Source organism: Astatotilapia calliptera, chromosome 10 (assembly GCF_900246225.1).
Source record: "Astatotilapia calliptera chromosome 10, fAstCal1.2, whole genome shotgun sequence".
NCBI classification, from domain to species: domain Eukaryota; kingdom Metazoa; phylum Chordata; class Actinopteri; order Cichliformes; family Cichlidae; genus Astatotilapia; species Astatotilapia calliptera.
In genome coordinates this window covers 2,094,078-2,118,039 of record NC_039311.1, presented here as the reverse complement: position 1 = coordinate 2,118,039, position 23,962 = coordinate 2,094,078, and the positions used below count along the sequence as shown (strand labels likewise).

The window sequence follows — 23,962 nt, the reverse complement described above, 5'->3', positions numbered from 1 at the left end:
GCACAGGATTATCCCCATCAATCAACCGTCACCCCTGCAGAGGCTTTATGTGAGTGTCTGGTGGAGTTTTACTGGGTGGAAGTGGGTATTTCCATTATTCTAACCAAGTATTTCTAAATACGATGTTGGTCAGAAGACTCGAGACTTTGGCCTCACGATATTAGTTCCAGAGAAGCTGAAACCCAGCTGCAGTAACCTTAGCTGGGCAAGCGTTGCCCCTGATCTCACAGCTAAAGCCTCCAGAGAATCTCCCGTCTATTAGCTCCTTATCCCTCCCTGCTTCAGCTCTAAAGACTTTAACAGCATTAGCTGCTTTAAGAGCGGTAACATCACACTCAGTGAAGCCTCTTTGCGTCTTCAGAGTTTCGAGGCACCTCTCAGCAAGGGGGGGTTCACCGTGCACATGTATGCGTATTGGACATTCCCCAGATGGGTGTTTAGGGCTCTGTGGGCCGACAGTGATGAATGCTCCCCTGCTGGCTCTCCAGGATTCTCTGTCATGTCAGCAGCTCTCTAAAGCCAGAGCTGCGAGGGGTGTCGGGTTGCAACGCTTGGACATCTCGCCCTGTGGAGGGTCTTGGACTGGAGCTGTTTTATTAGTCCTAGACTCCCAGGGGTGGCAGGCGAAGGGGAAACCAAACAGAAATAAAGCTGGTGGCTGGGGGGAGGTTTGGGGTGAGCGGGGCAACTATTCTGGCTGTGAGAGCGTGACATGTGTAATCTTTCAGTGAGAATACCACAGCCTGCTGATATCACCTCACAGTAACACAAACTGCTGCTTTAACAAGCTGTGATTGAGCAAAAGGCCACAAGCAGTGGGAGGTGGGGGAGAGTTGTTAAGCCGCCTCTCTGAACATCTATATTTCATGGCTGTCTCATTTAGTTTATGAATTTTGTATTACAAGACGGGAAGCCAAAGCATGAGATGAGAAGCCAAGTGCGTATATAAATATAAATAGTGTGGCTGCGTGTGCGCGGGGAGGTCGTGGTGCGCGGCGCGCGTGGTTAACCGAGACATAAAACCTCGACTCCTCTTCTGAGAAAGACCGTCTGTGACTGTGATCCTCTGTGAAATGGTAGCAATCTCGGGTAATTGGGCTTCATAAGCCAATGAATGTTCGGAGCTCTTCTGACAGATGCAAAGCCATAGAAGATCAGCTGCCAGACCACAGCCAATAAGCACTTACACATGTTTACAGCATGACAAGCGTACAAGCGGCAAATGGGAGGAGGAAAACACACGAGCGACAGAAAGGAGCAGAGAGGCTCTCTGTCCCGTCTCCTACCTTTGCTAGCATCCGTCGGCACTGCACTGAAACTCTCTTTGTTGACACAATGTGCTCCGTCTCCTCTCTCCTGAGTCATAACGAAGACATTTACTAACAGAGAGCTGCAGCGAAAATATTCTTCCACCCACAGCAGGTCTGATTACAGCTGTTTCTGTAACGCTCTCAACTGCGTCTCGATCTCAGCGCTCAGAACGACAACATGGAAAATCTTTCCGTCTTAGACAAGCTCTCTGGGTCTAAAGTGTTAGGTCACCTTCCCCCTGAAACTGGCCCTCACCCTCTCCACCATCACCATCTTTATGTGCATATGAGGATGCAGCAGTGGGATCAGTGGCGGGACAGTGTCTCATTTCTAGCTCTCCTTTAGAGAGCAAATCTTTATATATCGCCGAGGGTGTGAGGTCAGGCTGAAGGGAACGTAATGGGAGAAGAGCCGGGTCAGGGACTCGATGACGGGCATGCTGGCACAGGTGACCAGCAGAAGGGATGGGTGGAAAGCTGGCCAAAGGGATAGACATCTCCTGCCAGGGGTCTGTGCGGGGCAGCTCTCAGGGGGACACTTGTTGCCGGCGGTTGACAGATCCTCTGCAGGCCTGGCTGTCATGTACTCCGGCTCACTGAGGCTTTGAAATAACAGTAGCGTGTAATGTGTCAGATCCATCCAGTCCGCAGCAATTGGTCAGTGCACACACTGTCACACTGGTGTAAATCTACACTGAGAGACGAGGCAGCTGTGGAGCCAACCAGACCGTTTGACCTCAGACATGTCCAGTGTATGCAAGCGAGCTGCTGGGATTTCTCACAGGGCTTCGTATCGCTGTAAGAAAATGTGACGTGGCCATTTTTTGTATGCGTGTCATTCCCCGAGGCGTATCGCGTGTCAGTGCTTCGCTTTCTCAGCCAGCCATGAAACGCCTCTGATTCCTTTACCGGTTAAACTTAAGCTGGGTGCATTTTGATTTACACAATACGTTCAAGGCTGGATAAACATCACATTGCTTGCCATTAGCTTTATCACTTTGCTGTTGCGACGGGAATTTTGCAGGAGTGCAGAATATTTGCTAACTTGATATTCGAGCATTTTTTGTTTTTGTCATGTAGCAGGTTGTTAAATGTAAGCCGTCTTTCCCCTTGAGGCTTTCCCATGGAGAAAAAAACGGGATGACTCTTTACATTATGGTGTGTGTGTGTGGTGCATAACCACAAACCACACACACGTTGTTTTCAGTCTTGGAGCCGATGGCTTGTTTTTCAGTCAACAGCATGAAATTAGCAGGGAGGACATTTCCTGCAGGTGAGTATACAGATGCTGTGAAACTATAGCAGGCCAAGCCATACAGGCTTTGCTATGTGGGACTAAAGCCCGGTTTAGATTCCTCTGTGGGGGAATCTTTTCCATTTCATGCACACTTCCCCACAGCTTCAGCATTCTCCCTCCAGGAATTTCCTGCACAGGAGGAATGACGGTAGAGAACAAGCCAATCACAGTAGTCGTGTGCTGACGCCATGTGCAGTTACACCCCACGCTGTACGCCGTGGGCTTTCAAGGAGGGGTTTGATTTCCAGCACAAACATGAATCCTCAGCAAAGGCCTGCTGTGAAACACAAACAGATTTATTTGTATCTTTTAAGTTAAATGTGGATGAAACTGTTTTCTATCCAGGAGCTGACATTATTTCAGTCTACAAAACTGGACGGGAATACTGACGTGTGTCAGCACAACTCGAGCATCTCGCAGCACGCCAGCTGGCACCGCGACACGTGTTTCTTGTCAGTCACCGTGGCAGCTTAGAGGAACAATAGACAATCAGAGCGGATAAACTTCAAACACAGACGCGCTTAAATCTCAATTACAGTCACATGCTGATAAAAACCCGGCTCATAAACAGCTTCCTCCCTCTCACACTCACACACATGACATGTCCACTGCCAGCCTGGTTGAGATGCACGGCTAGAGCGCTGGAGCTGCTCAGCGCTGGCCTGTCCTCCATGAAGACCTGTCAGTTTGTCAGCCAAGCATAGTGGACTATACTAAAGCAGCCCCTGGGGAAGGGGTGACTCCTAATTGTGCAGCTGCCTCTCTGAGGTGATGGACAGCTTTGGCTCCCGCTTTCTTATTTTCAAGACTCTGGAGTTGCACTAAGGGGTGCTGACACTCAGCTCATCTGCTGTGTCAAGTGCAGAAAAAGCCCTTTTCCTTCTCTTTTCTTCTCCCTCCCCCCTTCTCTCTGTAGCCAGGAGGTAGAGTATGAGCTGGCTTGCAGCAGTACGCAGAGTGACAGCTCGAGCTGACACGCTGACACCGCCATGATTTCACTGGGGAGAGAAGCATGGAAGGCTGGAAAGAGAAATCTGTCCCCAGAGAGTCATCAGTCTGGGCCTCTTTCACTCTCTTTCAGACGGGGCCAACTGGTTTTACACATGTCCACACTGCGCAGTCGGGCTGTTTGCAAGGACCCGACTCAGTAGAGCCGAGCTGTGCGTTAAAGCTATAGAAGGAAAACTCAGATAGGCAACAGCTTGAACACTTGGATCAAATGTCTAACGTTCTGGTGAAGCATCGATTGCACGCAGCCTCTTTTCTTACATTTTCACTGGCATTACACAAGCAGCTAATGTGTCTGTGCGAGCGCATGTGCGGGTGTGTCAAGTGCCGTCTCATTACCGCCTCGCTCAGGTTTCACTGCAGTCAGTTTAGCGGGGCACCCGGGGCAGAAACGAAGCTGTTAATGGCTGCCCCTTCTCTCCTGTCCTCACGTAGCTGGGGAGTGCAGTGCGGCCTGCTGACGTGGTGGCAAACGTACAAGTTGCTCAGAAAATAAAAAGGAAGCAGCGCGTTTACGCCGGGCCTGAATTCTCACTTTCTCCTGAATCCTTTTTCTCCAGAAAATCAGTGCAGCAACATCAACAAACTATTCAAAATAATACCGCAAATTAGCCGAGAGCCGCTGGCGAGCTTCGGAGTGATGAGCTATGGCTGTTGGACTGCAGCGCTTGGCGAGGGAGGGTTAGTACAGGGGAGGCTGGTTGGGATTTGTACTGTTTATTTGAACTGTGCCGTCGTCCAAACAGTCAGCTGCCTCTCTACTTTCTCGTCAAGCCCCGGAGCTTAAGCTGGGATTTGCTGTTGGTGGGGAGAGAACAACTTGATATCCCCCTCTGGGCAGCGGCTGCCCTCAGCTTGGGTTACTTTAGGGGAACAATGCAGCCTCTGTCCACGGCCTCCTACTCAGCGAAGACATGGGCTCAGACAGGCTCGCTTGTGTCAGGCGAGGCCAGGGGATTCATACATCACAACACCACACGGCACACTGCCTGAATGCGGGGTTTAGAGCAAAAGCTTCCAAACATGGCGTCCCAGCTTTGCCTCTAAATGGCCCAGCAGAGCCCCCGTCTCAGCACGCTAAGAGCTAAACCAGACACGAAGCCCAACCCGGCGCAGCGGCCCGTTTGCTCTTGGCTTAAAAGGCCCCCCTTCTGGGATTTTGGTTTTTGTACAACAGTGTTTACAGTAAAACCTGACACGTGGAATAAGGAGAGGATGCTCGAGCCCTGAAATCAAATAGCTCCCTCCAGAAGCAGCTTAATCTGTAACAGATGGTGACGGTCCAACCGACGTTGATGGGTTTGGGCAGGCTTCTAAGAACAGTGGCCAAAAGCCAGCGAGGACGAACCAAAGAGAGGGTTTCAAAATGGAACAATGTGCAGTTTGTTATGCTTCTTTTATATCAAATGCACATGCCTTAAAATTTCATTTCCAGGATAGCAGCATGATTTTACACACACACACACACACACACACACACACACACACACACACACACACACACACACACACACCATCCACCCAGCTTAGGGTGCACCCAACACAAGGGGGAGATGTTGACCTGCCATCACTGTGCAGCACATGAATCTCTGCGGAGACGTAACCAACGCCGATGGCCGACGCCGTTTCTGGCCTGCATCACGTGTCACGATGTGGTTGTGTCCCGGTGCTTTAGATATGGAGCCGGCCACGATAGAAACAATAAAATCCTGGGACTTTGTTCCCTCCTGGTTCCCTGCTTTTTGTTGGTCTGTTTTTGGATGCAATCACACGTTACATCCAAAACCATCCAGACGTTTGTTGAGATGTGTGGCTCATTATTTTGTTATTTCTTATAGTAAAGGTTATTATTCTCTCACTCATCCACTGAAAAACACAAAAGAGCCAGAAATAAATAGGACGACTCAGCTGTGTGGAACAGGACAGCTGCAACACTGACGCGAAACATCTTTGCATTTCTAGGCAGGCGAAAGGTTACAGTGTCAGTTCCCATGTAGGTTTTCAGAGGGGTCTGCGGTTACGATGGCGTACGTTTAACACAGAAGCCTGCTGTAAAGTCTCAAGTATATTTTTGTGTCTGCGAGTCCACATAATGTTATTATTAGATGTTAAGTGCGAGGGTTTGTGCAAATGTCGACATGCACCAACTACGCCTGCACCACAGGCGGCCGACAAGAAAAGCAAATTCTAAAGCTTTGTTTATACTCACGGATGGTTGGAGACCCAACAGCCACAGAGTCATCCTGTTATACTTCTTTTGCATCAGCTGTAAGTCCACAGTGCGGCGCGCATGTGTAGTTAGTGCACTGTAATGTAAACTTTCCTTGGTCGAGTCTGCACGGTCACAAAACAATAGGCAGGCATGCAGAGGTGCGCCTGCACCCTCACGGACCCTCGCGCAGCCGCGGATGCGTAAAGTATAACTGAGGCTTAGCAGAAATGTTTGCTCGGCCGTCCGCATCCCCGTCTGCAACGGATTATTATCAAGGCTTTACAGCATGCCGTCTTTCGTAGTCAGTAGCCTGCATAAGGAATGAAATGTGGGCTGAAACAAATGAAAGGCGTGCAGTGTGTGCAGAGCACAAACACATGCAAAGGGATCTACAGAATGTCACTAACAAACCAGGATCCTGCTCTGTAGTCCTCTCTAATCTGCCCCGGGGCTCATCAGGGCTTTATTTCTGTACTGCATATTTATGTGAATCAGAGCGAGTGTGTGTGTGTGTGCGTGTGTGTGCGTGTGCGCGTGCGTGTGTGAGAAGGGTAAAACCCCTTCTCTTGTGGGAGCAATTAAAGCCTTGCTTCCATCAAACCTGATCAGAGTCTTTGTGCTCGTGCTCTCTCTTAGCCTTTCTGTCTTCACAAGCTGTGTTTACACTTTCACTTCTCCCTCTGTATGTTTTACAAGACTGGATCGGAGAGGAAAGAACTTAAAAACACAAAAACACACCACAGCAGTAAGATGGCACCATAATCTCACTCTAAGCTTCTATATCCTGACTTCCTGCAGTGAGAGCACACAGATTACAGCCGTGGTCACTTATGTGATACAGGAGACACGATTACAGACACTTTTAGTACAGCCGGCCTTTCAAAATGTTCTACGACCCTTTGAGTCGTTATTCACCTCCTACTTTATCAGACTTTCTGTTGTTTTTGCTCTTTTTAAACAGACTAAATCCTCCACGCTGCTCAGAGCAACACCAACACTGCAGGAGTTAATCATTTCACAGTGGACAGTAAAATCTTGTGTTAATCCCATCTCCTTTTTAGAAACGTGGCTGCATATTTCTGGGGGGGAAAAAATGCCTCAAGTAATTGAAAAGAACCTAAATCGGTTTGCTCCTGTCATCTCGGGGCCGTTACTTCCAAAACACAAAGCAGAGGGCCTGATGGCTGCAGGGTGAAAACCTTGAGAAGGGAGACGGCTGTCAGACACACATGGTAGATCATGATAAAAGGTAGATCATCCCATGCAGCAATCCTTCTTTTATGCATGCACGCATGCGCTTACACACTCATATGCACATTCACCTCTAAGGCACCATGAGGCCTCATTAAGGCAGCCTGCTCTCTCTCTCCCTCTTTCGCAATGTCACCTCTGCCACAGGGACCAAAGACTGACACAGGCATAATTGGCCTGAACACACCAACAGCACGCTGGGAATGGCTGCGTCTTGATAAGTGGGATGTGTGTGCACACGTGGGGGGGTTTGACCCTTTTAATGCCGCACAGTTGGCAGGAGAGTGGCTCGTGTCACAACGGATCAGTGGATGCTGGTGACGGTGATGGGGGAGGACCTCTCCTGGGAACGGGACACTGGTGCCCTCCTATTCGCTTCTGCTACTTCCAGTGTCTCAATGACACAGAAAAAAACGACTTCAACTACACAACAAATTTTAAAAAATTGCAGCTACATGTTAAAATGACATATATAGACGATTCACATAAAGAATCTGCAACCTCATAGGAGGCAGACACAGAGCTTCTGTATGGTCTTCAAACCCACAGTCATGAATAAACTGAGCATGCTCACAAAATTCCTTCCACCTTATGGCAACAAATGCCAAAATGTTACCTTAGACACCTGAGACAAACACACATGTACAGTAGGAGCCACTCACCATTCAGCTTCTAACCCGCCACATATCTCAGTGTGGCGGACGTGGCGGGGGAGGGCGGCAGGAAAACTAAAGCCTTTCACTTTGATCTCTGGAGTTCAGCCCATTTAAATGTTTGTGTTTGAGATGTAGACCTTTAATTTTGGCCTGATGGGTTCCAGGCTCTCTGGGTTTAGCGTGGCATGTCGGATATGGGAGTGTTTACACAGTCTCCCTCCAGCTCTCCCGGTGCTGAAATAAGTGCATTAAGATGGATGGATTTACTTAGTCTCTAACCTCAGGGACTCGGGGAACAAACTCTGAATGACCTCTTTGTGTTGCAGGAGGGCACCGAAGGAGACTGGCCCACACTGCTGACTGTGTTTCTTCAGTGTCAACAGACCCACTTACAGCACGTCCTTAAAACCGATCCTCAGTCAACAAACTTGTACCGATGGTGCTACAGCCGTGGTCCCCGCCAGCTACAGCCAAAAAATCCACAATAAGACAAGATTGCATAGGGTGACTGCGACAGGCAGACTTGTCATCCTTCAAGCAGTTAATGCCAAACAAATACTTCCAATAAAAACTGTGCGTACACTTATATTAGAAGAGGAAGCAAGGCAGAACCAAGACTCGTTTCAACCAAACTATAACGTCTGGAAAAGCTTTTCTTCATAGCTGCAATCAGGACTAATGAGCTGTGATCAATACAAACATTTACATGGGATTTGAAAATATGTCCAGCTGGAAATGACTACATTTTTCATTTTTCCATGGGGACTTGGGCAATTGTTTGCATCTGCAAGGCACTAAATCAACCAGTGCTTCCTTTGATTTGTTAACCTTTGTTTGGCCGTGTCAGTAGATGAGGCATGGCTGAAGTGGCTGCTTTCATGGCCACATTGTAAGATGCAGCCTGGGTGATTGTTTGTTGTGTCCTTGGGCAAGACACTTCACCCGTTGCCTACTGGTGGTGGTCAGAAGGCCCGGTGGCGCCAGTGTCCGGCAGCCTCGCCTCTGTCAGTGCGCCCCAGGGTGGCTGTGGCTACAATGTAGCTGCCATCACCAGTGTGTGAATGTGTGCGTGAATGGATATGTAAAGCGCTTTGGGGTCCTTAGGGACTAGTAAAGCGCTATATAAATACAGGCCATTTACCATTTACCATTGTAGCTGTACTCGCTGAGGGGAGGGAGCTTCCCTCTGTGCAGCACAGGATATTGAGCTTCCTTTTTAGCCCTTCCAGCTGTGCATTAAACGCTCCTGGCTGGGTGATGGGTTACCAACAGGAGCAGAGATCACAGGTGAAACGCCTTCAGTCCGTTTCACTTGTGCATCCCTCAGAGTTAAATCTTTCAGAGCGCCATATTATTTCTCCAAACAGGCATGCTTATTAAATATCAAAAGAGAGCTCTGATTTGAATTACAGTTGTGTCTGAGCCAAAGCAGGAACAATGCTTTAGTCTAGAGGGATCGGGCAGCAACCTCTCGGTGACCTCGCGCCCCCCGGCAGAGAAAGAGCTCATCCTCGACTGCGGCCGTTTCTCAGAATGCACAAAAGGCCAACGGTGGTCAGGTCATCTTTCCACCGCGCATCAGGTCAAGTTCCAGAGGCAGCCCTGCTTTCTGGACACCAAAATCCACACAGACGGCAGAGGTCAGCGTGAGGGCGGCGCAGGCAGCCCGGGGCAGTAAACCAACACTGGCGCTGCAAAAGGCCAACCTTCTCTTTCCAGTCGAGTGAATGAGTTAGGGAGCTGCCTGGGTGATTTGTGGCGTGATTGTTGCTCTCTATATCACTTGAGATTACAGCAGGTGGTGGCCCACAGCCTAGAAGTACACACAGCTATATCACCAGTCCTCCTCTCAGGAAACGCCGAGAGAATGAGGCAGGGAGAAAAACAAGCCCTCGGCTGCCTCCCACACAGCAGTAATATGCTCACAGGCAATTCTGCTGCCAGCAGAGCTCTCTATGACAATCCAGGGAGCTCTTCAGCTCTGATATCTGCCACAAAAGTTCACCTCCGCTTCTCTCTTTCCACTATTTTTTTAAACAATGCCATCAGCGCTGCAAATTACACCTTCCACATCGCACATTATTCTCTCCCCCGGTGACAGACGTACTCAAGCCTGACACACTTCACTAGCGCCGCTCTTCACAGTGGCGTCAGCCCCGGGTCTCGCTGTAGCACCGCTTCATTTTCACATTAACTCCAGTAAAGCGTGGTGAAATCAGCGTTGTGCTGAGGGGGGGAAACTGAGAATCACTCCACTGTGCACTTCAATTCACCCCCGCACTGAACTTGGTCTCACATCGCAGACGCAGCTGCAGGAGATATCTCACGAGGGACGAGCTTCTCCAATATATCTACCAGATGAAATTTTTGGGAAAAAAAGGAAAAGAAAAAGGGGAGAGCTGCTCTGCTGCACCCTTAAGTGAAAGGCCACGATGAAGTCATTGCTGACACTAACGGTATTTTAAAGGAGACACAGGTGAGAGCCAAATACATTTCTTTATTACTGCGCGTTTAATATCAGATTTTTTTACACTTCCAACAGGAAACGCAGATTCTGTTCTCAGTAGATTTGAACAATTCACCCACGAGAACATTCTCAGGCCACCTGATTAAAATGGGACTGCGGACCTTTTTAAATGTCATCCAGCACTGCTTTAATCTGGCTGCCGGCTGCACTCGGCAAACAAGGCAGTGCGAGCTCAGGCTGGGCTCTCCGATGACAAACTTAGCCGCGTTTCTCTGACAGGCTGTCGATTGACGGTATCATAAAAGATGGGAATGTAACCAAGTGACAAGATATCATTGCCCTGGGAGACAGCTTTAATCATGTGATAGATCTGTCTGCAGACCTTTGTGGTGACACGCTGTGCTGCTTTGTCATCATCAGTATGTGTTCAAGCCAGTACTTCAATCCACTCCCTGGACAGCAGTCAGAGGTTTAATAAAACTCTGCTTTCCACCCACGGCACCTTGGAAGCAGCTTAGACTTTACAAAAGTTGTTTATTTCACTGGCGGCTGCTGCTTTCTCGCTGCGGCCAATCCTCCTGCAGAGCACACCAATCAGGTTAGCCGACACCTGCAGGTGCACTGACGACCGTGGTAATTAGAGACAACGGTTAATGAAATCCATTCATGAGCAGAAGTGCGCCCAGGACGAGGAGAACCGCAGAGAGCGACGTACAGCTGACGCCGACAGCCTCGAGGTGAAGCCGCACGAAGAGGGAAGAAAATAAATCAACGTCTGAAAACACAAAAGACGCATTTTCATCAGTTGGATTTTCTTTTCAAAATGCAGCGTATGCCTCAGGCTTTAGAGGGAACACAGAAAATACACTGTAATTATCGAGTAGGTGAGAAGGCTGTTAGATTAAAAGATGAGGGACCAGCACTGAGCCTTCAAAGAGACCCGAGCTCGCCCTGGGCTGATTTCCAGTCTTGCAGCAGTAGAAGGAAAACACACACACACACACACACACACACACACACACACACACACACACACACCAGCCAAAAGTCAGTCATTACCAAAGCTGCACATCAGCAGCAGAATTACAATGGCCTTTTTTTCCACTTTGTTATTTGAAGGATTATTAGCTTTATTCCAATGAGTCACAAGATTATTAACAACCTCAAAACGAACATTCGGTGCATAAACTGCACAGAAACGCTGTAACAACACTGTGTCACTGAAACGCTGTAACAACACTGTGTCACTGAAACGCTGTAACAACACTGTAACAACACTGTGTCACTGAAACGCTGTAACAACACTGTGTCACTGAAACGCTGTAACAACACTGTGTCACTGAAACGCTGTAACAACACTGTAACAACACTGTGTCACTGAAACGCTGTAACAACACTGTGTCACTGAAACGCTGTAACAACACTGTGTCACTGAAACGCTGTAACAACACTGTAACAACACTGTGTCACTGAAACGCTGTAACAACACTGTGTCACTGAAACGCTGTAACAACACTGTGTCACTGAAACGCTGTAACAACACTGTAACAACACTGTGTCACAGAAACGCTGTAACAACACTGTGTCACTGAAACGCTGTAACAACGCTGTAACAACACTGTGTCACTGAAACGCTGTAACAACACTGTGTCACTGAAACGCTGTAACAACACTGTGTCACTGAAACGCTGTAACAACGCTGTAACAACACTGTGTCACTGAAACGCTGTAACAACACTGTAACAACACTGTGTCACAGAAACGCTGTAACAACACTGTGTCACTGAAACGCTGTAACAACGCTGTAACAACACTGTGTCACTGAAACGCTGTAACAACACTGTAACAACACTGTGTCACTGAAACGCTGTAACAACGCTGTAACAACACTGTGTCACTGAAACGCTGTAACAACGCTGTAACAACACTGTGTCACTGAAACGCTGTAACAACGCTGTAACAACACTGTGTCACTGAAACGCTGTAACAACGCTGTAACAACACTGTGTCACTGAAACGCTGTAACAACACTGTAACAACACTGTGCCACAGAAGCACCGTAACAACACTGTAACAACACTGTGTCACAGAAACACTGTAACAACACTGTAACAACACTGTGTCACAGAAACACTGTAACAACCCTGTAACAACACTGTGTCACAGAAACGCTGTAACAACACTGTGTCACAGAAGCACTGTAACAACACTGTAACAATACTGTGTCACAGAAACACCGTAACAACACTGTAACAACACTGTGTCACAGAAACACTGTAACAACACTGTAACAACACTGTGTCACAGAAACGCCGTAACAACACTGTAACAACACTGTGTCACAGAAACGCCGTAACAACACTGTGTCACAGAAGCACTGTAACAACACTGTAACAACACTGTGTCACAGAAACACCGTAACAACACTGTAACAACACTGTGTCACAGAAACACTGTAACAACCCTGTAACAACACTGTGTCACAGAAACGCCGTAACAACACTGTGTCACAGAAGCACTGTAACAACACTGTAACAATACTGTGTCACAGAAACACCGTAACAACACTGTAACAACACTGTGTCACAGAAACGCTGTAACAACACTGTGTCACAGAAACGCCGTAACAACACTGTAACAACACTGTGTCACAGAAACGCTGTAACAACACGGTGTCACAGAAACAGCAAGCTAGTAGAAAATCAGCATAAAGGGATTTTTTTCACTTCGTGATCTGCTGTGGAGTTTAAAATCTACAATATGTTTGATATGTTCACGTATTGAATATTCGAGTAGAATAAACATGTTATGAACCATTTCTTCACTGAGGAGCTTCGTGACAAATAAGGCCTTGCTTTGCTTTATGATGAACTGGTCGGCCTTTAGGGGTTACGCCCGACTTTGTCCAAAAGTGCAAAAAGAAATATGATGTATGAAGAAAGCGCACCAACTGTCAAACAAATGGAGACTTTTTGCACCTGCCTTTGAGCAAATATTGACACTCATCATCCCACAAACGAGTACTCTCTCGCTCTCTCACACACAGACACACACACACACACTATTTTTGATGGAGCTGTTGCCTGTCCAGAGGTTTGCTGCATTAGAGTGCTGGTAATCCCCTCCAACAAAAACCCACCCGACTCTTTTAATCTACCTCAATAAAAATACCAGTGGTCTCTGCTCTCTCTGCACCTGGATTCTTTTACTCGTCTTTTGCAATTGTCTCAGGCATTAGCATATGGCAGGACTGGATGACAGGGGACTGAGGTGGTAAAAGAGAAGAAAAGAGGGCATATTTAAATGGAAATAGGGGCCAAGAGAGTGGGCTATCATGGAGCAGAGAGAAAGCAGATTTTGTGTACTGTTTCCCCAGTCAGATCCTTTCATGGTAGGGGAGAGAGGGTGGCCCTCTGTTGATTTAGGCTGCACAAAGGAGGCCTTAATCCTTTCAAGGGAACCAAATCAGTCCGCAGAGAAGCTTCTTGTCAAGCACGGCCATTGAACACTCCAATGGATGCCACAAATCAAGACCGGGAGGGAATCAAAGGCCAGAATATGGGAAGTGTGTATGGAGGTCTGGAACAAGAATTAAGGGTGGGGGGTTGGGGCTATAAGGACCTATCCCAACTATCTCACCCATTTCTACCAAAGCCCCGAAGGGGTCATAACCTTGGTCTCTTAGCCTCCCTCTCGCCCCGCGTGGTAACTCCCCTCCATTACAGAGGAATGTCCTTTCATGGGGGCACCTCCATTATCCCTGAGCCAGAGAAAATGGGGCTGCTTTTAACAGCAAATTAGTGACTTGATAATGAGGTCACATGTGGTGTTGGCACACTGAGGCCATAAACAGATGCCTTTCCAGCATTAGTACATCCTCATCCTGCTCTGGCTTCAGCAAGGGTCCCGGTGCATTTCAGCACATTTGAAACAAAGGCTCACCAAAACGCTCACACAGCCTCACAGCGTCACACACCGACACAGAGAAATATTTTCACATTAGACGATAACTGTTTGACTCATCGTGTACGGCGACGTTACATACAGATGCACCCTGGGTAAACTGCTATTGTTTGAAATGCTCACAAATAGGAAATATGTGAAATATGAAGAGAACACCGCACGGAGACAAAGTACACAAATGTCAACGTGGCGATATCTGCAGAAACTGCAATGGTGACAACACATCATAGGAACAGAAATGCATACCTTTAACTGCAGCTGTGCTGAAAAATTTCTCGGAGCTGGCATCGGAGACCTGGAAAAAAAGAGATGAAAACATCACATTCAGCATAGAGTTAAAATTCCCCAGGATGACACTGGAACAAAGCGACTTTGGTTCTTTTCTCCTCCACCAAACTTTGCAGACTAACTCCTTTATGACATTTTTAGAGATGATGTACAGCAATGCCTGTGCTCACCGAGAGAACAAAACACACATGACACTCACAGCAGTCACTAAAACATAAAGCAAACTCTGGTCTTAAATTAGCAGAAGTTTTTTTTTTTTTAAATATACAATTCTGGAAATGTGTTGCTGGGCTGTGTGCTCCAGTTTTACTGGCACGCATGCAGTCATTGTCAGGGCACGTGTGTGCATGCCGCTTTCCCCAAATCCCGTCCATAATTATCAGGACAGCCTGAGTATCGTGATCAAAACCAACACTGGGCATCAGACTGAAACAAAACAAGTGGGACTTCTTATTCTGGCCACTTGATGGCACTGTTGCTCCGTGCCAATTTGTTTTTAAAGCCTCACGATTCCTCCAAACGTCTCGGGCAGCAGCGCTCCGACACCATCAGTGTGCTAGAATAACATGTGCGGTGATGGGATTTAATCCTGAATTAGACAACAAAAGCCACGCGTAGTTTTTAAAACAGGTCACGCTTAAACTATATTTCAAACACTGATTTTGACACATTTCACATCACCACAAAATGCCACAAAACGCACGCAGTGAAGACAGGAAAGAAACGGAACAACACCCGTTGAGCCCCATGTGAAGACGGACTGACAGCTTTCTCTGAATAAAACCAATTTCTAATAACTGGCTTTGTGGACTCACTCGCTTTGGTTTAATGCTAAAAATGTGAATTCCGGAAGATTACATTTTAAGAGCAGTGCTTTGTTTTCTTCTTGACATATTCGAAATCTGCTGCCAGTCACAGCTTAGTTATGCGCACTTGTGTCTTTTATTTTCACCTTAAGCACGGCAATAAATTCAAAATAATAGGAAATGCTGCTCGTGAGAAAGACATTTTTTTATTATTAAAATCATACACTTGTGTTTTTCACTAATGCAGGATGTAAACAATGAAAGCTGCAGGATAAATGGCAACACACAGACCGTTTTCTTTGCACGCTTTAAAAAAGAGTCTCCCTCACGTTATTTTGCACATTACCACACACAATGACAAACACGTCGTGGATTAAGAAGCGGCTCCGAGCCAGCGCGCATACCTTCGATGTGGCAAGGGTAGCAAGGAGTCAGGATATTACTTTTCTCGGTCTGGTAAATATGGCCTCGTCTCACATTCTGCTTTTCAAATAGTATAATCCATACAAGAGGCAGCGAAGTCTACTCCGTTTAAACTGAAGACAGCCATGCGAAAAGAGAAGAAGCCTTTCCAAGAAAAAAAATCCAAAGCCGTTCACAAAGCTACTGCGCCTTTTGGACAAAGAGAACCATGTGTCTCGCCACGGAGAGCTTTTGCATCAGCAATGAGACGAGAAGGGAGAAAAAATCCTTTGATCCACCTTCCTTTCCTGCTCGGGACTCAGTGTGTGTGCGTGTGTGATTTTTTCACGTATATTCTCCTGTCGGAAATATCCGTGAGAGGTAACAAACACGATCCTGGAGGGTTTGTGAGTCGGTGCGCAGAAAGGGGCTGCGTCCGATGGAGCAAACCAATCCAACAAAGCGCACGGCCACTTTTCTCCGTGGAGACAGAAACGCAGGGAAATCACACGAGCAGTGAGCAAAAATTCACTAGGTATAGACCCACTGTCGCGCTGGGTGCTCTGACAGATTCCGATCGTGGGCACGCTACAGCCTCTCCCCGTCCGCTCCTAAGCACCAGACAAACTCCCATTCATCCAGCAACTGCCTGCTTGTGTGCTGCTGCCTTAACGGTCGGGTCCTCCCACTTCCTGATTTCTAGGCGGTCTTGGATTCAACCACAGTAGTCCTCCTTCACAAGATAAACACACTTGTGTTTTTTGGGGGCTTCCGAAAAAGCTTGAACCTTGATTGCAGAAGTGCACATCGGCGCATTTACCTTTTGCGTAAATGGCGCGCAAAAGCTTAGACGGCAGCGCACCACAGAAAGATAAGGAGGTAGGGAGAGAGAGAGAGAGAGAGAGAGGGAACAAGAGGGAAGAAGAGAAAGGCGAGAGGGAGGGGAGAGCCAGGGCAGAAAGATAGTCTGTCACTCTGTACAGAGCAAGATGATGTCAGCCGCTAATGAATTCCCCAGTAGGGTGCTGCTACCGGGAGGGGAGGAAAAACAAAACGCTCCTTTATGAGCAGCAAGCACCTCCTCGAAGCCCACAGGCGCTGTCTTCCTGTTGAATCAACTCCCACTCCACTGGCCTGAAGGGAGGTCAACTGGTAATGTAAAAAGCACTTTGGGTCATTCAGCCTCCAATTTGAGTGCTGAGCTCTCCGTGGTCCACCCCGACCAGAAAGCTAACTAGCTTCCAGCCCTGAAACTACAGGAAGAAGCCGTGCCCACTGACTGTATGAGGCTCCAAGGCTATGTGAGGTTATTTGTTTGGCTGTCCAGGATAACAGAACATTGCACCTTCTAGTTGTTTCCATGTCTTGGTATGACAGCATGTGTATTCTGAAAGCATCATATTGATTTAGAGGAAGGGTTCCCACTTCTGATCTGAGAAGCAATGGCGCTCATCCTTTTTTGCCAAAATCACACCAAATGAATCCGGACGGAAAGAAAATCCTCTTAATAGTGCGAGCGTTGCATCCTATGGCTTGTCTAATGAGCACTAACCCACTGGCTGGGAGGTCAGTGGATGTACAATAGAGCCACATTGCACAAGCTTTTGCTGCCAGCTCAGCCCGAGCAACCACAGAGCAGAAAACAGACTTAGCTCATAGCTGAGATGCTAATCCGTCCCTTGGTAACGGAGAGACGGAGGATCTGTTGGCTGGCTGGGATAGGCCATACAAACATCAAGTCATGGGAAATGGGATATACAGTGGCCTGAGATTTACAATGGCAAAACAAATCCTCACGTTGAGCTAACACAACAGCATTCCTCCAAACTGGAGTCAGATTCCCAGTCTGATTAAGCAGAACATTTCACATTTAGCAGAAGAGAAAGAAGTAAACACACACTTTGTGGGGATGTTTCTGGACACGGAACAAAGAATGTGAAGTACCATCAGGCAATGGGAGGGAGGTGACTGGGAAAAGTCCAGCCACTTGGTTCAGCTACAGAGGACAAATGCTCGGTCACAGAGGGCCTGGGAGAAAGACCAGACCATGTGTTCATCAAGTTAGAGGCTGCTGTTAAGCATCCTTGTGTATGCATTGTGCGCTGAACAGCTTTAACTAATGAAATAATAAACGTCTTGATTGCTGCTGCTCATAGGCTGGGAAAACATCTTTGATCGCTACGGTGAAATGATGTCGCTGTACGCCGCACACCCACGAGCTCTGTGTGGTTACATGTAATCAGATCACATGGATTCTTATGTTTAAAGCGGTGATTGTGAGGAAACATCAAGAGCGTTTTGTGGTTTGGCTTCGTGATATGTATTTATGTGACTGCCACTGACAGAAAATGGCTACCAGTCCTTTTCACAGGCCTGTGCGATGCAGCAGCAGCAGCTACGAACAAGCTGTTGTTCTCCATTCGAAATGGTCATTATCAGATGTGAGAGCGACCGCAAGTCTGTGATTACAGCCCCGCTGCCAAACAATCGCCCGGATCTCACATTATTTTTAATTCAAATGAAATGGACAGAGACAAACACACATTCAAATGAGAACTCTGCACAATTTCACATGAAAAAAAAATCTTCTGTGCAAGAGAATGAAGCACCGAGATCAAACGCAATGTCTGGATGAATGCTATGTATCTCAGTAATTGCTGTCTGGGCATGCAAGTTCTATCTATAGAGCATCAGCTTCAGCACTGACATTTTGTCATCTTTTATTCTGTTTTTTGGACGCTGATTCTCCACTTCAAAGAAGCCATGAACATGTTTGTCTCCCCCGCAAGCGTGGTTTAATTTTACAGGAACTCTCCTAGATTACAATCACAAGGGACTGGTTTGCCTTTATGAGCCTTCCTGCCATTACGCCAAACTACCCTCATTTAAAATATTACCGATAAGTGTAAGATGAGTGCTGCCAATGTAATATGTTAAAAGCTCTTACTACATTTGCCTGTTGGCTCCAAACTCTGTTGTTGCTTTGCAGTGCTCGTGCATTCAACCTGACACTGAACAGAGTCATCATTGTCATCATCAGAGGTGAACAGCATTCAGGTAGGTGGGTATTTCAGAAGCAGTTTCACCACACACTGAAACCTCTGTCAGAACGCTGGAACCCTTTGGTGTAACTGTGTGTGTGCAGTCACGTGAAACTGAACCTTTTATGCATTGCTGTGTAAAACTAAATACACACACGCTGCCTCCAAACGGATTTCAGAGGGTAAACTGAAGCCAGGTGCTGACACTGTATAAGCACAAGTTTTGGAAGCTTGCTAGTCTGGAGCACGGAGGAACGACATTAGCAATGATCTTAAGGAAGCACCTGGTATAGCCCGACTCGAGCCCATCAGTCAACACTGACAGAGATTACTCACCAGCACAAAACATTCAAGACTCCTCTGTGCACCAAAGTGTGGTTGCACCTTAAGAAATAAATGTGTAAACGAATGCCTGCAACCAGTTGTCCTAACATTCCTCCACAAACATGTGAGAAACTGATAAAGTCATCCAGGTGGTCCTAAAAGCCACTGGATCAGGTGGAAGCTCACACTCTCTGAACAGAATACCAGAATGGGAGTGAGCACCAGGTACAACCGAGTGTCTGTGGTGAGCCTGCACTGAAGTTCCTCGTTAAATAAGAACAAAGTCTAACTTTTGGACCAAATTAGAAACAAATAAAATCCCAGACGTTTTGCAAATAATCTGAATTTTAATGTAAGAATTACTGATGACATTTTCTGTTCTTCCTACAGGGAAGCTGATTTTGGCATTCTGGTGTATGCTGATTGGTTAGTCAAACATTTATTATATACTTGTTGCCGTATAGTCCGGCTGTCTGAGATCATCAGTGTGGGCGTTTCTAGAAATGTTCTGCTGAACAGCCGACGGTGCACGATGATATTATTATTTACATAAAAGGATGTACTGAAAAAAGTAACTCCTCACGACGGCTCCGTGAATACGTTTCACTGCAAAGAAGAAAGGTTAATAACAAGCAGGGTGAAACCCGCTGTCACACAGGATGTTTAGATCTCGCCTCACTCAAGTGATGAACAACAACATTTAAGACGTGATTTATTCTGCAGCTGTGTACTGCACGACATAATATTTACATTCTAAATATACTTGCTTTATTCCAACAGCTTATAAAATAAAAGGAGTAAATAGTAGGCCGACCCTGAGCCAAGCAGGGAGCGGTGGGGCGGTGTTGCCCCCGCTTTTTTAAAATTTCGCCTCATAGATATGAGTAACGCATTATCAACAACACTACTCATTTCTCAAAGAAAAATTTGTGAAGGTTAAACAACTGAAACTTTACACAAAGAAACACAACCACTGCTCACACCCCAGCGGCTCAAACACCGGGCCTCAGGAGGGAGCTCTGCAACAACAAAGCCAGCCCAGCCCACTTCCTGCCTTTTACACGCACCGCTGAGGTGGAAGAACAGCGTAATATTCCCGTCTGGAACATGGTGCGTTAAGGGGCTCGTGTTAGCGCTGATGCTGTACTCAGCAAGTTTAATATTGATGCTTTTTATATTAGCATGCTAATATTTGCTAATTAGGAAAGGGGAAAAAATACAGGTAATTGGAAACTCATTAGCCCGCAGGTATTTGTTCATGAACCAAAGTATCGGGAAATTAAAATGTTAGTTTGTTGCTACTGGTGGATGAAAAGATATTATATTCCATCCTGAGGGGAACATCATTGCAAGCCGTCCAACAATATTTCAGGGGACTGACTGGTGAACAATGTGGAGCTAAAAATAAGTAATAATTCCACCTTAAAGAAAAGGTTGGAACCATAGTCGTTACACAACCACCACTTGATTGGCAGGTGGCTGAGTTTCTGGAGCTATTGGACTTATCGAAATAATACCTGATTAAAACCTGTTCGGTGTTACAAGGATTACTTTTAAATAAATCCCTGCCTTCAGAGGAAAGGGTGGGATTAGATCACACCCTCCTTGTTGCTTAAGTTCAGAAACATGGAAATGTAGCGCACCTCTAAGAGCTGTGAAATATTTCTAATTGCACAAACCCACACACTTACACATGCCAGCACTGCTTCTCACAGACTTTGGAGGGTGGAGAGAGGGCGGTTCATTTTTTTAATATACAAAATGTTATTGTTTTATATATTTATTTATTTTTATTTTTTTACAGTCATTACATCCGACCTTATCTCCCCGAGCCTGCACTGGTTTGTCATTGACAACCGGCTCTAATCTCTCCCCCCTCCTGACAAGCAGCACTGACAGGCCCTTTCTTTCCAATTCCTCAGACACACAGCCAGACATAAATTAATCTGTCACTCATTGCTAATATTAATGTGGGGATGGCACAGGGCTGCAAGCACACAAAAGACAAACGCGTCCAACATTAAAAACCACTACACAGAATGGGACACCACAGCACTGCCGGAGTGGCAAAAGCCTTTGGAAAAGCTGACAGTCTTATCTGCTGAAATGCATCAATAAAAAAAAACAGAGAGATTTGAGAACTTTTGAGCCCACATCTTCATTTCCATGGAATTGCTTTTCAGTGTTAAACTTGTAACTAAAAATGCTAAAAACGAATCTCCACTTTGCATCTCTGTCCCGCCCTGTTCAAACAGCATGGCATGCTGGGAACATTAAGGCAGACTGGTCGACACAGGAATGAAAGCAGCTATCTGATTCGATGACGAAACCCCTAAAAGCAGACGCTCTGTGTTATAATAAAGATTCCAGAGCCGAGAGATACGACTCTCACATCATGCCGGCCAGTTAAGCAGCAGAAAAGTATTTCTTCCGGTTGTTAAAAGCCTGCAGAGACCATGTTATCTGCTTATCTGTATCTGCTTATCTCCCCATGGTCTGTGAAAGCAGGCCGGGGCCGCAGGAGTTCAAAATAAATGGCCTGATCAATGGCAGACATTATCTGGATCTGGTAGGCAATAATCAGATCCAGTTGACATCGCAGCCGCAGAAAGAACCGGCCTGTCAGCGGGAACAAGCCTACTGTGCTCGCTATCGGTCTAATGTCGCCGCCGTGGGACTCGCTTTGGAAAACAATGCAGACAAGAAAATTGGTTTAACCTTTCCTGCCTCCAATGCTTTGGTTACATCCAGATTGTAGCCTCCCCCCCCCCGTACTCTGCCCAGTCAGAAGAAAAATGGGAGACCTTTTTGGCTAAATTACAGACGTCGCTGTGGAATGTGGTCTGTGGGCAGCAAAGCCGGTGATAATTTCAGAGCGATCACTCCCGTCCCTTCTAGCAGAAAGGAGCATATGTGCAGCCCACACCAAACATCCACAGCATCATACATATTTGGCATATTTTGCAATGAACATTTTCATGTAATGTCAGGATAATTACTAAATCTGCACGTGTGTTTTTTGGCGCTGACGCTTAATGTTCATATGGAGATTTAATGGACTAAGAAAATGATGGCTGGGGAAATCGGAATTTTAATGCACCGAATTCTGAGAAATTATTGGTTTGTGCTGTTTGCTTTCATCTCGACATCATGTTAGGCCTTCAGTGCATCTCTGAAGTATTACTTTTCGCCTGAAACGACGGCATAAACAAGATTTAGTGCTGCTTGACATACAAATTCATTAATTATTGTACTCGTAACTTCACCGAGCTGTGATGTCACGTCAGCTCAATGACAAAAACCTCAAAACAATAAATAAATAAATAAAATAGAGCTTGTGTTGCATTCTTTAATTTGACCCCAATTCTTTCTGTGAAGCTTTGCCGTGGAGCCGTATCCCAGACAGAAACATTCATAACAGATAACCCTCTGCATGACAAAGCCCTAGCTTTCATTTTCTCCCTAATCTGCATGTCTTTATATTTGCAGGGACCCAGCAGACATCTACAACTTAAGAAGTCTGCTGTATGAACCCCCCACAAGGCCTCAACTTAATGCTAACTGAGAGCAGCCGCGCTCGCAGGAATAATATTTCCCCTTTTTGTTTCTTTCTTCTCAGCGGCGATATGAGAGCGAGGAGACGAGGGGAGGCAGGGAGATAAAGGACAGGGAACTAGAGAGGAAAACAAAACAGGAGCAGATGAGGGGAGACAGACAAGACGGGGGGGGGGGGAGAAAAAGCCAACCGGGGAGGTAGTGGAGCTGGGGGGGTAACAGCCTGCTGTGTCTTTTAAGAAGGAATAGCTACAGGAAGCACTGAGGAAGTCACCACTAAGGCGCTGTATTAAAACCTGTCTGACCCTCTGCAGACCCCCTCGGCTCACATAGCACGGTCAGAGGGATTAGGTCTTCTGAAACGCTCCGTCAAGACCATTCTGTCAGGCGCCGATGGAGACAAGCCCCACCCACTCCCCCTGCTTGCAACCGCATGCTCCACTCAAGCAGCCTCTCCAGGGGCCTCTCTATGCTCAACGGCACCAGAGTGGGGGCCTGATGATAGGCTCTCTAGAGGGATACGAGATGGACCGTGGACATCAAAAGCCAGCAGCGTGATAGACAGCAGGGAGGTCTCTGCCCATCCTCAACCTTTCTTCTTTTTCTTTTTGTTGTCCCCCTCTCTCTCCATCGACGCCCCCTGGCCATTGAAGGGATTCTAATTGCATTTTGCAGGGCCCGGAATAAATGAGGTCGTTGTTCTGCCCATAGTAGATCCCCTGCTGGGAGGATGAATGATGGGATGGAGAGAAATTGGAAGTTAGGCCTTTTTGAGACAAAAAAATGAAAAGTAAACAAGGTGCTTCGCAGGTCACCGAGGAGGGACAATTCTGGGTGCCGCCACATCTAGAAGGCAGCTAGAAAGCCTTGCTTTTAGGCTCCCTGTCAGTCGGCGGCAGACGGGTTATCAAATCGCACATCTTTAACTCTCACTGTGATCAGGGCCTCATGCTTGTAGACTGTGTGAGTGAGCATGTGACCTGCAGAGGACCGTCCGCCTCCTTTCCCCTGGTGGTGTCCCAAAAGTGTAAAAAGGAGATGATGGTTTGTGACCTACATGTGAAACTGGTGGTGGGCCAGAGACTGGGGCCACAACCGGGCCGCAGGGGGTCTGTCTGTTGACAAAAAGGCGAGGCCTCTTCCGCTTTGAAGCCCTGTATATTTAAATATTTCATGACCCCCTCATCTCCAGACCCTTTTATCAGATTTGTGCTCTGGCTCGTGGCTGCCTTTCATTAGCGGCACAGAGAGGGAAGTTAGTGTGGATCTAATGCACCCGTCAGCGAGGCAGATCTGAGAGAGCCTCTCCCGTACCCAGGCCCTTTTGGCACTCTCCATATCTGGAAGACGATCTTGTTAAATGCTAGTAACAATTACACCAA

At 46.9% G+C, this 23,962-nt stretch overlaps 1 protein-coding gene across 17 annotated transcripts in view; it reads right to left on the bottom strand.

Moving 5' to 3' along the window:
• The window catches only part of auts2a (activator of transcription and developmental regulator AUTS2 a), a 349,430-nt gene that overhangs the window by 23,770 nt on the left and 301,698 nt on the right, over nucleotides 1–23,962 (bottom strand). For 16 of the 17 annotated variants that reach the window (XM_026183217.1, XM_026183218.1, XM_026183221.1 and 13 more), the window contains one exon: nucleotides 14,411–14,459. In XM_026183217.1, coding sequence (XP_026039002.1) covers nucleotides 14,411–14,459 — 49 coding nt within the window. Of the gene's footprint in view, nucleotides 1–1,286; nucleotides 5,071–14,410; nucleotides 14,460–23,962 lie in introns of those variants that run through there. The other variant, XM_026183230.1, reaches the window with a different exon arrangement.